General features: G+C 35.1%; 1 protein-coding gene across 9 annotated transcripts in view; it reads right to left on the bottom strand.

The window, feature by feature from the left end:
• Positions 1 to 15244, bottom strand: part of Ncoa1 (nuclear receptor coactivator 1) — a 249632-nt gene that overhangs the window by 58164 nt on the left and 176224 nt on the right. For all 9 annotated transcript variants that reach the window (XM_026385104.2, XM_026384981.2, XM_026385416.2 and 6 more), the window contains 3 exons: positions 13115 to 13262; positions 10533 to 11856; positions 7180 to 7360 (listed from right to left, as the gene is read on the bottom strand). In XM_026385104.2, coding sequence (XP_026240889.2) covers positions 7180 to 7360; positions 10533 to 11856; positions 13115 to 13262 — 1653 coding nt within the window. The remainder of the gene's footprint in view (positions 1 to 7179; positions 7361 to 10532; positions 11857 to 13114; positions 13263 to 15244) is intronic.

The raw sequence follows: 15244 nt of genomic DNA, 5'->3' as shown, positions 1-15244 counted from the left end.
ACAAAATCATAGAATTTGGAGGGAAATGGATGGCATTAGAGCAGATTATGCTAAGTGAAGCTAGTCAATCTTTAAAAAACAAATACCAAATGACTCCTCTGATATAAGGGGAGGAAACAAGGACAGGGTAGGGACGAAGAGCTTGAGACGAAGATTTTCATTAACAGGGTTGAGAGGTGGGAGGGAAAGGAAACGAGAAGGGGAATCGCATGGAAATGGAAGGCGATCCTCAGGGTTATACAAAATGACATATAAGAGGAAAGGAGGGGGTAAGACAAGATAATTCAAATGGAAGAAGTGATTTACAGTAGAAGGGGTAGAGAGAGAAAAGGGGAGGGGAGGGGAGGGGAGGGGAGGGGGGATAGTAGAGAATAATACAGACAGCAGAATACATCAGACACTAGAAAGGCAATATGTCAATCAATGGAAGGGAAACTGATGTGATACAGCAATCTGTATACGGGATAAAATTGGGAGTTCATAACTCATTTGAATCAAACTGTGAAATATGATGTATGAGGAACTATGTAATGTTTTGAACGACCAACAATAAAAAAAAAATCAAATTAACACACATATATGATGTTAAAAGTCAGAACCAAAAGGCCCATAACAAATAAAACCAGTCTTCTGCCTTACACCTTTCGATCCCTTACTTACCAACCTCTCAACTGAGGCAACCACTCACAACTTGTGCCTGTTTTCTTTGGTATTTGCTTACTTATTTCTAAACCTGCAAATGCCTCTACATTTAAAAAAATATTTTTATTAGTTGTTCGTGGACCTTTATTTTATTTACTTATTTATAGGTGATACTGAGAATCAAACCCAGTGCCTCACACATGCTAGACAAGCGCTCTACCACTGAGCCACAACCCCAGCCTGTGCTACTACTTTTTGATAGCTCCATTTAGATGGACTGACTTCCCATCATGATAGACAAGGCCTTTGATCTCCCACACTTACCTCCTTGATATTATTCTTATTTCACAACCCTCTGTCTTACAGACTATACTTATAAGTAATATAAATACTCCCAAGTTTTTGTTTGCTTGTTTTCTAAGTGGTCTTAGCTATTCCAAGACCTCTGCATTCCCACATAAAATTTAGAAAAAGCCTATCAGTTTCTACTAAAATGCATACTGATATTTTTATTGGTATTACATTAAAACTATATGGGTCAATTCTGGAATAACTGACAGCAATACTGAATCTTAATTCATGAATATAATCTCTCTCTGCATTTACTTATCCACTCTCAACCCTATAATTTTTCAGTGTAGAGTGTTGCATATATTATTCTTTCTAAAATTTATGCCTTAACTTTTTTTGTAAATTGTTTTTTCCTATATCATTATCCAACTATATGCAGCTGGTACACAGAAGACAGATGACTTTTTTTTAAGTTGAGTGTACATCTTGAGACCCTGTTAAGTTCACTGAATATTTCAAGTAGCTCTTTTTTAAGATTTTTGACATATAGAATCAGGACTCTTATAGAATACTTTTCTATTGACAATATGCATCTTTAACTTTTAGCAGCCTAGCCTCAAATATTATACTATGCTATATAAAACAGATTAGTCTCAAATTTCTACTGTCCCATCTGTTCTAATACTGTCAGACATTTTACTTATTTTTGCTTTAAACAGTTATCTTTTACATTTAAGGAAACTAACAAGTTTATTAAACAAGAAATTTTCAATTAATTACACTTTTACTATTACTCTATCTGATGCTTTTCCCAACTTCACGTAGATGAGTTTCTACCTGGATTTATTTCCTTTTAGCCTGAAGAGTAATATGGTCTGCTGGTGATAAACTTCCTCAGCTTGGTTTGAACACATCCTATTTCACCTGTATTTCTGAATGATACCAGACATAGGAAGTCAGTTGTTTCCTCATCTTTGTTCATCTTATATAATTTTTACATCTTTTTTAAATTAAAAAAAAATTTTTTTTGAAGTACTGAATATTGATCCTAGGGCACTTTGCCATTGATCTATGTCCCTAGTCCTTTTTATTTTTTGAAATTGGGTCTCCTTCAGTTGCCTATGCTGGCTTTGAACTTGTAATCTTCCTGGTTCAGCCTCCCAAGTCTCTGGGATTATAAGTATGCACTGTCTGACTTTCATTTTTATATCTCTTTTCATCTTCGTTTCATTTAAGTAATATAAATACTCCCAAGTTATAGAAGTCAATAGTTTTCTATTGTTTATATATCATGATGTGTCAATTTTCTTTGGTTATTTTTACAATTTTTGTTTTATCATTGGTTTAAAATTTCTGGTTAGGTGATTTGACTAGATTATGCCATAGAGTAGTTCTATTATTTTATTTAGGGTTCCTTAAACTTCTTGGATCTTTTGGTTTATAGTTTTTCACACATTTGTAAGCATTTGACCATGATTTTTTTTGAAGTTTTTTCTGTTTCCCTTTTCTTCTTTGATTATGTGTACTATATGACAAATGTCAGATTGCTTGATTATTGTTCCACACAAAACTGATGTTCTCTATATTTTTTTTGGCATTTTCTATCCATCAATTTGAATAGTTTGTATTACTGTGTCTTCAAAAACTGCCATTTTTCCTCCACACTGTCTAATATAATTGCTGTAAAACCTACCCAATTACATTTCATTTCACATACAGCAATTTTCAGCTTTACCACTTTCTATTGTGCATTTTTTTGGTAGTCTACATCTCTTTCCTCATTATCTTCACATTTTCTTTTAAATCCTTCAACATATTATACTATTCTAATGTTAAAATATTATTTTAAGGGGCTAGGGTTGTGGCTCAGCAGTAGAGCACTCGCCTAGTCCATGAGAGGCGCTGGGTTCAATCCTCAGCATCACATAAAAATAAATAAAATAAAGGCATGTGTCTCAACAACAACTAAAAAAAATTTAAAAAAATATTATTTTAACATGTCTGTTAATTCTAACATCTCTATCATTTCTGGGACTGTTTCTATTAACTTATTTTTCTCCTGATTTGGGGTCAGGTTCTTGTTACTTCTATTAATTTTTTAAAATTTATATATGACAGCAGAATGCATTACAATTCTTATTACACATATAGAGCATAATTTTTCATATCTCTGGTTGTATACACAGTATATGCACACCAATTTGTGTCTTTATACCTGCTTTGGATAATAATTATCATTACATTTCACCATCATTAATAACCCCAGGCCCCCTCCCTTCCCCTCCAACCCCTCTGCCCTATCTAGAGTTTATCTATTCCTCCCATGCTCCCGCTCCCTATCCCACTATGAATTAGTCTCCCTATATCAAAGAAAATATTCGGCATTTGGTTTTTTGGGATTGGCCAACTTCACTTAGCATTATCTTCTCTACTCCATCCATTAACCTGCAAATGCCATGATTTTATTCTCTTTTATTGCTGAGTAATATTCCATTGTATATATATGCCACATTTCTTTTATCCATTCCTCTATTGAAGGGCATATAGGTTGGTTCTACAGTTGAGCTATTGTGAACTGTGCTGCTATAAACATGGATGTGGCTATGTCCCTGTAGTATGCTGTTTTTAAGTCCGGGTATAGACTGAGGAGAGGGATAGCTGGGTCAAATGGTGGTTCCATTCCCAATTTTCCAAGAAATCTCCATACTGTTTTCCATATTGGCTGCACCAATTTGCAGTCCCACCAGCAATGTATGAGTGCACCTTTTCCCCCACATCCTTGCCAACACTTATTGTTGTTTGTATGTATAATAGCTGCCATTCTGACTGGAGTGAGATGGAATCTTAAAGTAGTTTTGATTTGCATTTCTCTAATTGCTAGTGATGATGAACATTTCTTCATGTATTTGTTGAATGATTGTACACCATCTTCTGAGAAGTGTTTCTTCAGGTCCTTGGCCCATTTATTAATTGGGTTATTTGTTGTTTTGGTGTTTAGCTTTTTGAGTTCTTTATATACCCTAGAGATTAGTGCTCTATCTGATGTGTGAGGGGTAAAGACTTGCTCCCAAGATGTAGGCTCTCTATTCATCTCATATTGTTTCTTTTGCTGTGAAGAAACTTTCTAGTTTGAGTCCATCCCATTTATTGATTCTTGATTTTAATTCTTGCACCACAGGAGTCTTATTAAGGAATCTGGCACCAAAACAGACTGGTAGACCAATGCCAATTGTACAGAATAGAGGACACAGAGACTAACCCACAAAATCACAATTATCTTAAATTAGACAAAGGTGCCAAGAACATGCATTGGAGAAAAGATAGTCTCTTCAACAAATCGTGCCGAGAAAACTGGAAATCCATATGCAACGAAATGAAATTAAACCCCTATCTCTCACCATGCAAACTCAACTCAAAATGGATCAAGGACTTAGGAATACAACCAGAGACCCTGCATCTAATAGAAGAAAAGGCTTTATTAATTTTTTATTTGATTCTGGAGATTAGGAATATTACATTGTTGGGAGTGAAATTTGGTGTCCTCTTTAAAAGTGACAGAATATCGGGGCTGGGGATGTGGCTCAAGTGGTAGCGCGCTCGCCTGGCATGCGTGTGGCCCGGGTTCGATCCTCAGCACCACATCCAAACAAAGATGTTGTGTCCACCGAAAACTAAAAAATAAATATTAAAAATTTCTCTCTCTCTCCCTCTCAAAAAAAAAGTGATAGAATATCATTCTGTCAGGTATTTCACTTGTACATCAGCTTGAACCTTTTGAGGGTTGTTTTTTTCTAAATTTCTAAGAGAAGGTCTAGAGTAAATTTAATCTTAAGGAGAGGCCTTTTAATTTTTCTTCCAAATGCCCCAGATGTTCAGAAAGGTCTACCTACTCTGATTTAACTTTAACACCTTCCAATTATATGTAAGTTCTGATAATTGTTCAGTTTACAGCTTCCTGATAGTTGTTTTTTCCTCAGAAACTATTTTCTGTCCCCATCTGATGGAGCACATACCAAACACATGCATAGTGCACAATACAGCCATAGCTTTTCTCAGTTTTACTGTCTCACATTTTCCTCGTAGTTTTTTATTATGGACATCTAATTTCTTGGTCCTTTTTTCCCTTCCTATGTTATTCATGGGTAATATATCTTTATCTTTCCAAAGACTTTAATAGTGTTTTGTTGTTGTTTTCAGTTCATGCACTCATTGTACATTTCCACAACATACTTTGTTTCTTTTGCTCTCTTTGAAGTTGTGGACTTTCCTCAAAATCCTAATGATCCTTGGCTGTGCCTGTTTTTTGCAGTGCTCTATAACTGCCTGGGAGGGCTTGGTGCAAGGCTGGTCTCTTCTGGTAGCCTTCATTGTTGGACAATTAGATGGCAAGATGGCTTTTGCTTAGAGTGCAAAAGGGATCACCCCTTATATATCTATATCCAGACATTTAGTGACTATGTAGTGTCTCCTGAGAAAACACGTTCAGTCTTGTTATGGTTTGGATGTGAAGTGTACCCCAAAAGCTCACGTGTGAAACAATGCAAGAAGGTTCACAGGAGAAACGATTAGGTTCTAAGAGTCTTGACCCAATCAGTGAATTAATCCCCTGATAGGGATTAAGTGAGTGGTAACTGAAGTGGTAGGGTGTGGCTGGAGGAGGTGGGAATTGGGGGCGTGGCTTTGGGGTATATTTGTATCTGGCGGGTAGAGTCTCTTTACTTTCTGATCATCATATGAGATGTTTTCCTCTGCCTCACTCTTCAGCCATGATGAAGCTGGCTGCATATGGACTGAGACCTCTGAAACCATGAGCCCTTAAATAAATTTTTCCTCTTCTACAATTGTTCTGGTCTGGTCTTTAAGTTACAGCAGCAAAAAAAGCTGACCACAACAAGTTTCTCATACTTAATGGGGAAGGGAGCAAGGAATCTAAATCAATTACTATGCAGACTTCCATTTTATCTATTTTCAGTACTTTTCTGTTTCCCTAGTTGTGCCTGCTATCCCAGAGTCTGCAGCTTCTCTGTTTCAATTAGAAGAAACTTTTTGTGTGTGTGTGTGTGGTGCTGGGGACTGAACCCAGGACCTTGTGCATGCTAGGCAAGCACTCTACCAACTGAGCTATATCCCCAGCCCTAGAAGAAACTTTTGATCATTTTATCTAATTCTTATTTTGTGGATAAAGAGAGTAAGACTCAGAAAATTCATTTTATCAATGTAACATTGTCAATAAATGGAGAATGTGATTCTTGAATCTAGGCTGCTGACTCCTGCTGTAATGTTCTGGTCAGCTAAAGCATGCTTCCAAAAATGTCATAGATGACTCAAAATTCTTTGTAGCTGTCTGGAAATCTTGATAAACTTTCAGGAATTGGGTCATGATAGTTAAAAGCTCCAGTAAGATTGAAATAAATGAAGATTCACATCAGATCCCACTAGAGTGACAAGACGAAGGTAAGGAACCCTAATAAATTTTGAATTTTAGTTAGTTTCCTTCAGTTTCAAGGTTGCACAATGGTTTTATTCAACTTTGAAGTCTGATGAGTGAAAAAAAATCAATGGGTAGACTATCAAAATATCTCTTAATTAGGAGAACACTAACCTGGGTTAGAATGATAGTGACATACTTTCATACAGTTGTCTCCTAAATAATATTCCACAGAAAACTCGTTCTCCTGAGTAATAGATACTACTTGAGAAAAAAAATTTCATAATCAAGAAAGTGTAGGCAATAGTAGGTTAAAGGAATCTAAACTGGTTTAATCCAGGACCTTTCAAAACTTTTAATAGGTAAGTAACACTTCAACAGGAAAATATATAGGACATGCAGCTTTTGCCTGGGGTATTTTAGCACAGATCTTTTTTTTTTTTTTTTTTTTACCCCTTGCAACTCATAAGACTAGTGTTCAAGGAGGATGTTCTGGGAAATGTGATCTGACCCACTATTATATTTCTGAATGCTGTGTTATGGAATGCTTTGGGTAAGAACATGAACTTGCTCTTCTTAACAACAACTGTTCACCCTAACATCAATCATGAGAGGGTAGAGATTATGCTATTATTTAAAATATACATGAATTAAGTTCATGTCTAAATATAACTGATTATTGTTTATAGATAAAGATACTTCATTCTTGATCCCTGCCACCCTCCCCCGAAAAAGTTTCTGCAACAACAGTGAGCAACAAAGTACTAATCCACATTATTGCTAAATATTTAAAACAAAGAGTTGTCCCCAACACATACTATTCAGCCTGGAAGTGGGTCTGGCAGTGGTGGACTGAAGTGAAGCTGGCAGGATCTCTGACTTGACAGTTACACTGGTGACTGTAGCATCCATCCTGTCGGTCTCACACAGGCCTGGCAGCTGTGCTGCCTTCTCCAGAGTGGGCAGTAACTGATCAAACTGCTCAAGGTCAGCTGTAAACTAAGAAAGGAACCAAAAGTTAACAAAAGTTAGAGAAAATACGCTTTACATTTTCACTTGAAACAATGTAGAAATAAAGTTGCTCCTCTGAACTCTACAAATTAAATGTGAATATGTAAGACAGAAGAGATAATTAGAGCATTCTATCTATTCCACTGGGAAGAAAAAGAAACACTGGATGCTTACAATAATATACTACAGGATATAAGATAATATACATGTAGTATGTATTTAATGTCATTTGTTTATAAGAAAAGGATTGAACTAGAAAAAAACCGTCAAAAATACTATGTTTTAATGGCATTATGGGTTATTTCTTTTTCTGTCATAGTTTTCAAAATTTTGCAGAATGACCTACTTTACTTTTAGATACATTTAATTTAAAAGTTTGAGGAAATGTTTTAAAGTTAATAGTATATCATTCTTCAAAGATCTCAGAAAAGTTATTTCCCACTTAAGGATTTAATAGCTTAACAAACACCTTTTAGAATAGGGAGTTACTAATCTGCCTGAGGTAATATATAGAAGAAAACTGACCTTTTTTTTACAAAATAATTATACCACTGTTTTTCTGAGATAATTAATTAATATAAAATATCTTTCTGTTTGGGTTTCATTATTTAATTCAACTAAATTTTTTTTTCTTTCTAGATTCTAGAATTATATGTCTGTATTTTTAATGTCTTTTTTCAAAATTATATTTCTAAAGTTCAGACACATTGTCACATGTAGCAGTTCACTCATTTTCATTGTTAAATAATATCCTATTGTTTGACTATGTCACAATATAATTATCCATTCTTCTGTGATGGATTTTTGAGTTGTTTCCAGCTTTTGGCTAATACAAGTAAAGCTGCTATGAACATTTTTGAATATGTCTTCGTTACATGTGCCAAAAGCACTACCTATAAAGGAAAAGATTGACAAATTCAACTATATTAAAATGAAGAACTTTATAAAAAAAGACCATTATGGAATGAGAAGGGCTGGGTTGTGGCTCAGCGGTACAGTATTCGCCTAGCACGTGCAAGGCCCTGGGTTCAATCCTCAGCACCACATAAAAATAAATAAAATAAAGGTATTGTGTCCAACTACAACTAAAAAATAAATGTTTAAAAAAGAGAGAGAGAATAAAAAGATAAGCCACAGAACACAGAAGGTATCTGCAAACATATAACCAAGAAATGTCTCACATCCAAAATACATAAGGAACACGTATAAAAGTCAATAAATAAAGAACAACAGATTAGAAATCATGGGCAAGAGACTAGACTAGGCAAAAAAAGATATCTGGGACTGGGGCTCAGTGGTAGCACACTTTCATTGCATGTGTGGGGCACTGGGTTCAATTCTCAGCACTGCATATAAATAAATAAAATAAAGGTCTATTAACAAATAGAAAAAATATTTTAAAAAACCCAACTAACCAATGACTATTTACCAGAGAAATGCAAATTAAAACTATGAGCTACAATTTTTCATATCCTGGAAGGTTCAACTTAAAAGACTGACAATACCAGGCATTAGCAAGGACAAAGAACAACTAGATGGAATTCTCACTCACTAGAAAATGCGCAATTACCGGGCTGGGGTTGTGGCTCAGTGGCAGAGTGCTTGCCTTGCACGTGTGAGGCACTGGGTTCGATTCTCAGCACCACATAAAAAATAAATAAACAAAATAAAGATACTGTGTCCATGTATAACTAAAACAATATATATTTTTTAAAAAAGAAAATGCACAATACCTAACAGAAGAGATTGTCTGCATATCTTATGATCATGCAATTCTACTCCTAGTTATAAACTTGGCAGAAATGCATGCATATGGGCACCAGAACAGATGTACCAGCACATTAGAACTACACAATGGCATTGTATTATTAAAATGTTACTTTTAAAATTTTTAAGTGTTTAAAGTTGTTTTTATGTTTTAAAAGAAAAACAATATTAGTTTCACTGTTCCAATAAATACGAGACACAGCTTTATCCTCAAAGAGCACACATATAAAGAAGTAGTAAAAACAGTGTTACTATAAATAGTAAACAGACAATACAAAGCTTTATGAGAGTAGAGAGAGGAAGGGGTTATTTGGGGAAAGCTTTAGAGAGATGCTATCAGATACAAGGTGGTTTGTGAAGGATTAGTAGAAGTTCAGCAGGCACAGAGAGAAGGGCAAGGCAGAAGATGCTTAGTGGAACATAGCTTAGCCTGAGGATGGCAAGGGCTTCTATATGCCTAGATTGTAGTATGCCTATGGAAGAGAGAGACTTTTGTGAGATGAGGGCAGAAAATCAAGCTGGTTCAAGAAACTGAAGGACCCAGGTAAGTGTGAATCTTGTTTCACAATGGAGAGTCTTGTTGGTTAATTGTTTTATAAATACATGCTATTTATTGAGTGTCACCTATTTCATGAGTGTCTCTATTCTGTCTCTAAATAATCTGAAAGCTCTTTGTGTGGAGGCATCATATACTTTTTTCTTATATTCCTTTAAAGTTCATAAACAATTATTCAATACAGGAAACTACCTGTTTATTTTCATACTAGCCCCACTCCACCCTAAGCATGGGGCCTCCTTATCTATAACAATTTATGAATTTTTAAAAATTTACTTCTGTTTCAGGGCATGTGATAGAAAGGCAATATTCCCCTACCCAGGATATTCAACAATCAGATGAGAACAAAGGCAGCCTGAGAAAATGCCTGAACAAGGTACCCTTGTCTAACTCCTCACATTTCTCTCCCACCTCATTTGTATCTGAGGTTTTCAAATTTAACTACACATTGGAGTTATCTGGATTGTGTCTTTAAAATGCAGATCCCTAGGTTCTACCCCAGAGTTGGATTAAATATGTGGTGTTGGGAGGAGGGAGCAGGAAAGGGGAAGGTATTTTTGAAAAATGTTCAGAGATGTAAACTCTGATTTCATAGAAAGAAATAAAAATCAACTTTTTATAATGCTACGTTAATACTGTAGCCCCCTAAAGTTCTAAAGAGAATTTCTGAGAGCATCACTGGATTTTTCAATCTTTGATACTAATCTCTTAATATATGCCCAATAGATAGAACAAAACACAGCAGAATCCAGACCTAGTCAATGGCTGGAGTAGAATAAATGGGGGAAAAAAAAAACAACTAGAAATGGCCATTCTGAGAAGCAAGAAATCACCTACCTGGCTCTGGGACTCCAGTTTAATCTCTTCAGGAGCGGGTTTGGTCATCGGGGTTGGGTTTGTGTTACAAGGATCCATCTGATCTTTCTTTTCCACTTTCACCTTTACATCATCCAGGCTAAGGTTTGGAGTTGATCTTAAATCTTTCTCATCTTTGTCTAAAAGGTAGCGCAGGAGCTGATGGTCTTTTGATTCTTTTTTCTTTGAAGTATCCAGTTCTAGTTTTATATTGGAGTTTCCTTGGGCCTGTCCAGTTACTGACACAGAAGTAGATGCACTGTCCTTTTTATCGGGCTCCACGGACAAAGTGGTGATATCTGAGGGACTTCCCTCTTGTAAGAGTCGGTGCAGAATTTTGTGCCGCTCTGTCAGCGAGCTATGAGAGGAGGGGCAAGTACCTCCTGAAGAGTTAGCAGACGCAGAGCTGGAAGTGCCCGTGCAAGACAGTACTTCTTTGCAGCTTGTGTCTATATCAGCATGCCGTAACTGCTGTTCTGCAGTTGTTGTCAAAAGCTGCACTAGTTTGTGACTGGTTTGAGAGTATTTACTGTCTGCATCTGAGAGTCTGTCATTGTTATGCAGAAGCCCTGAATCCAGGGGTTTGCTATCACTAGCACTGTTGTCAGACTGTATCATTTCATTTAAAATGGATGCAATCTCTTTGTTATCTTTGGACTCAGCTTTTGCTGGTTGTATATTTAATCTACTAGGTGAATTCTGTGAGCTCATCTGCCTGAGGACTGGAGAACTGGCAGAGAAGCCAACAGAGTTATTGGGTCCTTCATTCATGCCTTGTAAAGATGTTACAGGGATGTTTGAATAAGATCGATTACTATTATTACAGGCACTACTTGTCATGCCAACTGGGGAGTTTAATGTTGGAATATTTGGAGGAAATGAATTGTTTGGCATCCTGGCCCTTGTTGCCAAGCCAGAAGTAACCTGTCTCCTTGGAGACATGAACTGTGCTAGGGAAATTCCTGTACCTTCCATAGGAGAATTATTGAGGTTTAAAGAGGGGTTACTGCTCTGGGAACTGGCCTGTCCCTGGTTTAAGGCAACATTGGCTACAATCTGATTTCCAGGTGAGCATCCAAAACTCCCTTGGTTGTTGCTAGAATTACTATGACTACTGCTGCTATGAAGGTCTGAGCTCTGATGGCGGTTTACTCTTGTGGATACCATGCTGCTGTTGGATGGTGCCAATGTGGATGAACGGGCCACACCATGAGCTGGAGAGATACTAGGATTGACTGAGGGGTTTACTCGGGGAATTGACATTCCAGAATTAGTGTCATCTTGAGGAGAAAGCCCACTGTGTTCCCTAGGGGGAAAAAAGACATTATTATTCAAACACCTTGTTTCTATTTATAAGACAAAACTATTAAACTCACTAATGTTACAAGCTAACACTATCAAGTAAAGAGCTTCTGTATCACCTTAAATTAATGAAAAACAGTGGCACTGTGAAATAATCAGCACCCCTTCCTAGGAAAGAGTGCTTGTAGACCCTTAAATTGGAAAATGGTCTCAGTTACATGAAAAATAAATTATTCTTGGCATTGGAAAAAATTTAAGAGATGTACATTTAAAATTTTTCTAACCTTAATACAAATAATTAACATTATGGTAACACTTGTGGTTGAAATGAAACTTCCCACACCTTTGTTTATAAAGCACTTATTCATGATATTCCTGTTACAGCTTTTAAGTATTTCAACTCCAAAGAGGAAGACTGGGTAAGGAAAATACTGTGTCACTGATGTGAAAATTAAAAAGGGTGACATGCAGACATAGCAGATGTTTTGAAAGAGAAATCACAATATGAAAAAAAGAACTGCTAATTCCACTCACAAGAATAATTTCAACTAAAACTAGAAAAACAAAACCAAAAAACCAGAATGCTGAATTCAGGTTTTTACTGAGTTCTTTACTCAAGTTCACTATTATGACAACAGATTTGTGACTGGCATTACCATGTTCCAATAAGCAAAAACATCAAATGAGAAAAAGATGAAGTGAGGGGAAATGTCTTTTTTTTAATGCTACATTTTAAGCAGTTGTAAATGTAGGATTTTGAATAACTCTTAGGATAAAAGAATAGTTTTGCCATATTGAAAGATATTTTGAGAGGGAATAAATTAGTGGCAATAACATTAAAAAATCTCCTCAAGTTGATAGTTTAATATCATTAAAAGTTAAATAGTTGTAGTTTCTGTGAGAAACTGTCAATTGAACTCAAGCGCCATAAAGTTAAAATAGCAGTGTTAACAAACTCTAAAATCTCTTCTAAGATTGTAAGTTCGTATATGGAAAGTTGAACATTTTTAGGCACCTTTTATTTGTACCCCCTAAAACATACTTTCAGTCTCACATTTTCTATGTACCTTTATGAACAAGAAAGCTATCTGGCAACAAAACTTTAAAACCCAACACGGATAAATTGATTATATACTCATCATACTAGTTTTATGCCTAACTTAGAATTTCTGTTTTCTAGCTACCAAGAGTATAAAAATTTTCTTTAAGAAGAGATATGTGAACTGACTTATTTCATATGTAGCTCTCCAAATAAGTAGTACCTGTCGATGATATGAATTCCCATGATGAAAGGCTGCATGTCTGGACTTTGAGGGTAGCAAAGTTTACACTTGGTGTGGGCGCTAAGCATTGTCCCATCATTCAATATGAATCTATAGGATGGGCTGGAGGCAGTGCCACGAGTCATCACTGTTTCAAACAAAAGAGAAACCTAGTTAAAATCCTGATACTTGAACGTTGGGCAAAGGAAAATTACCAGGCCTTGTTTCTACCTAGGACTTCGTTTTAAATGTTTTCCCAATTGCTGCCCACTCAAAATCAAAAGAAAGTTCAGACAAAGCAGAAATCAGAGGAGGGAAATGAATCCATCTGAAATATACCACTAATTTACTCCTACTTCAATGGGTCCCTCCTCATATAAATTAGTTTTATGAAGAAACCTCAAATCAGGAAAAAATTAACCTTAATTGCTCACTACAATGGGACAGAATTCACTGTCTCTACTAAAAATACCAAGAAGTACTTTTCTCCCCTTCACTTTCTGTGTCATCTTTAACAAGTTATGTTGTGTTTTGTTTTTTTTGCTAGCTGATCTTTAAATAACAGCTCTATTGGGATATAATTCACAAACTATAAAAACTCACCCTTAAGTTTTGATTGGTTTGCAGCATTTCTTAACTAATAATAAAATTTAATTTTTCACTAAAAAATTTGAATTATTAAGGTCCCATTTAACAAATTATTAAATGCATATATATGTACTATTTTTTAATGTTTGAATTTTTGAAGTTTAGTAATAAGCAAATTAAGATAAAGCCAATGATTACTAACATAAGGAAGAAAACTAGATTAAAGCAGTCAAGTCACTTTACTTATTTTTAAAATCACTTTATAAATAACATCATTTATTTCTGTCTTAAACCTCTACTAACAGCAGACAAAAATTCTAACTGCAGAGATAAATACTTATTAAATATGTAAAAGCTATTCCAAACTACTAATAAAATGTTACTGATGTTTTAGTAATACAATGGAATTCTGTTTTAAGAGCAATTGGTTAGATTCAGCTATACCAAGGTAAAAAGTCATATCCACTGAAACACAAGAATTACTACCACAAATGGTTATTACAGTTTAACCAGTAATAAATATTAGTACTATATTTCAAGGACATTTCAGGAGGGGTTTCAATTATATTTTAAATGACATGTGAAAGAGACTTAAAATGATCAATTAGCAAATAATTTTTGAAGCTACATATTACTTTAAGAAAAAATATGCTCTATTTTATTGTCTTGGGTATGCAAATTGAATCTTGCACTATGCTTTGCTACAAAATCATCCAGTAAGTGCTAATTGATCTTTGATTTGAATCTCATCTAATTAAGCTAATGCTGATGTGTGATCAGCTGCCATAATTTTTTTAAGTATTGGGATTTGAACCTAGGGCCTCATACATACAAGGCAAGTACTCTTAACACTAAGCTATGTTATCAGCCTTCCCTTTTTTCCCTTTTAATTTCTCATTTAATTTTGAGATAGGGTGTTGATAAATTTCTCAGGGGCCTTGAACTTGCAATTCTCCCATCTTGGCCTCTTAAATAGCGCAACTTTTCTTTAAAGGACATATTTTCAATCTTAGTTCTCAAATATGTTTTTACTCTTATAGGAATCTGACTTAATTTTGTAATGGAAATTAATGAAAAGAAATTTCTTTATTGACAAGCCCTATAAAATGATTCTCAGGTCAAACTGAGAATTTTAAGATATATAATGTGGATTACAGAAACACCAATAGTCTTCTAGTTATGCTGTCTAAACTTGTAGAACTATATCTAAACTTGTAAAATTTTTGAAATTTGAGGCACTCAATTAATGCAAGAAAATTATCATACTACTTTAAGAGAAATTACCATTATTTTAAGAGAAAATATGCTCTACTTTAATGTTGGGTATCCAAATTAACTGAAGAAAGCAGAATCTACAGTAAATCTATACCATAACAAATCTGCCAAAGTACTAAAACTAGGATGTGAACTTAATTGAAATGATTAAGACTTATTATGTTCAAGATTTTTAGTTAGATTCTTTTTTTTTCTTTCAGTGTTGAACCCAAGACCTCACACAGGTGAAGTCAGGTTATTCATTTTTGATTATATTATGAGGAATAA

Source organism: Urocitellus parryii, chromosome 12, assembly GCF_045843805.1.
Source record: "Urocitellus parryii isolate mUroPar1 chromosome 12, mUroPar1.hap1, whole genome shotgun sequence".
Taxonomy (NCBI): Eukaryota; Metazoa; Chordata; class Mammalia; order Rodentia; family Sciuridae; genus Urocitellus; species Urocitellus parryii.
Note: the sequence above shows the minus strand (reverse complement) of the source record. Positions and strands in the feature narration are given on the sequence as shown.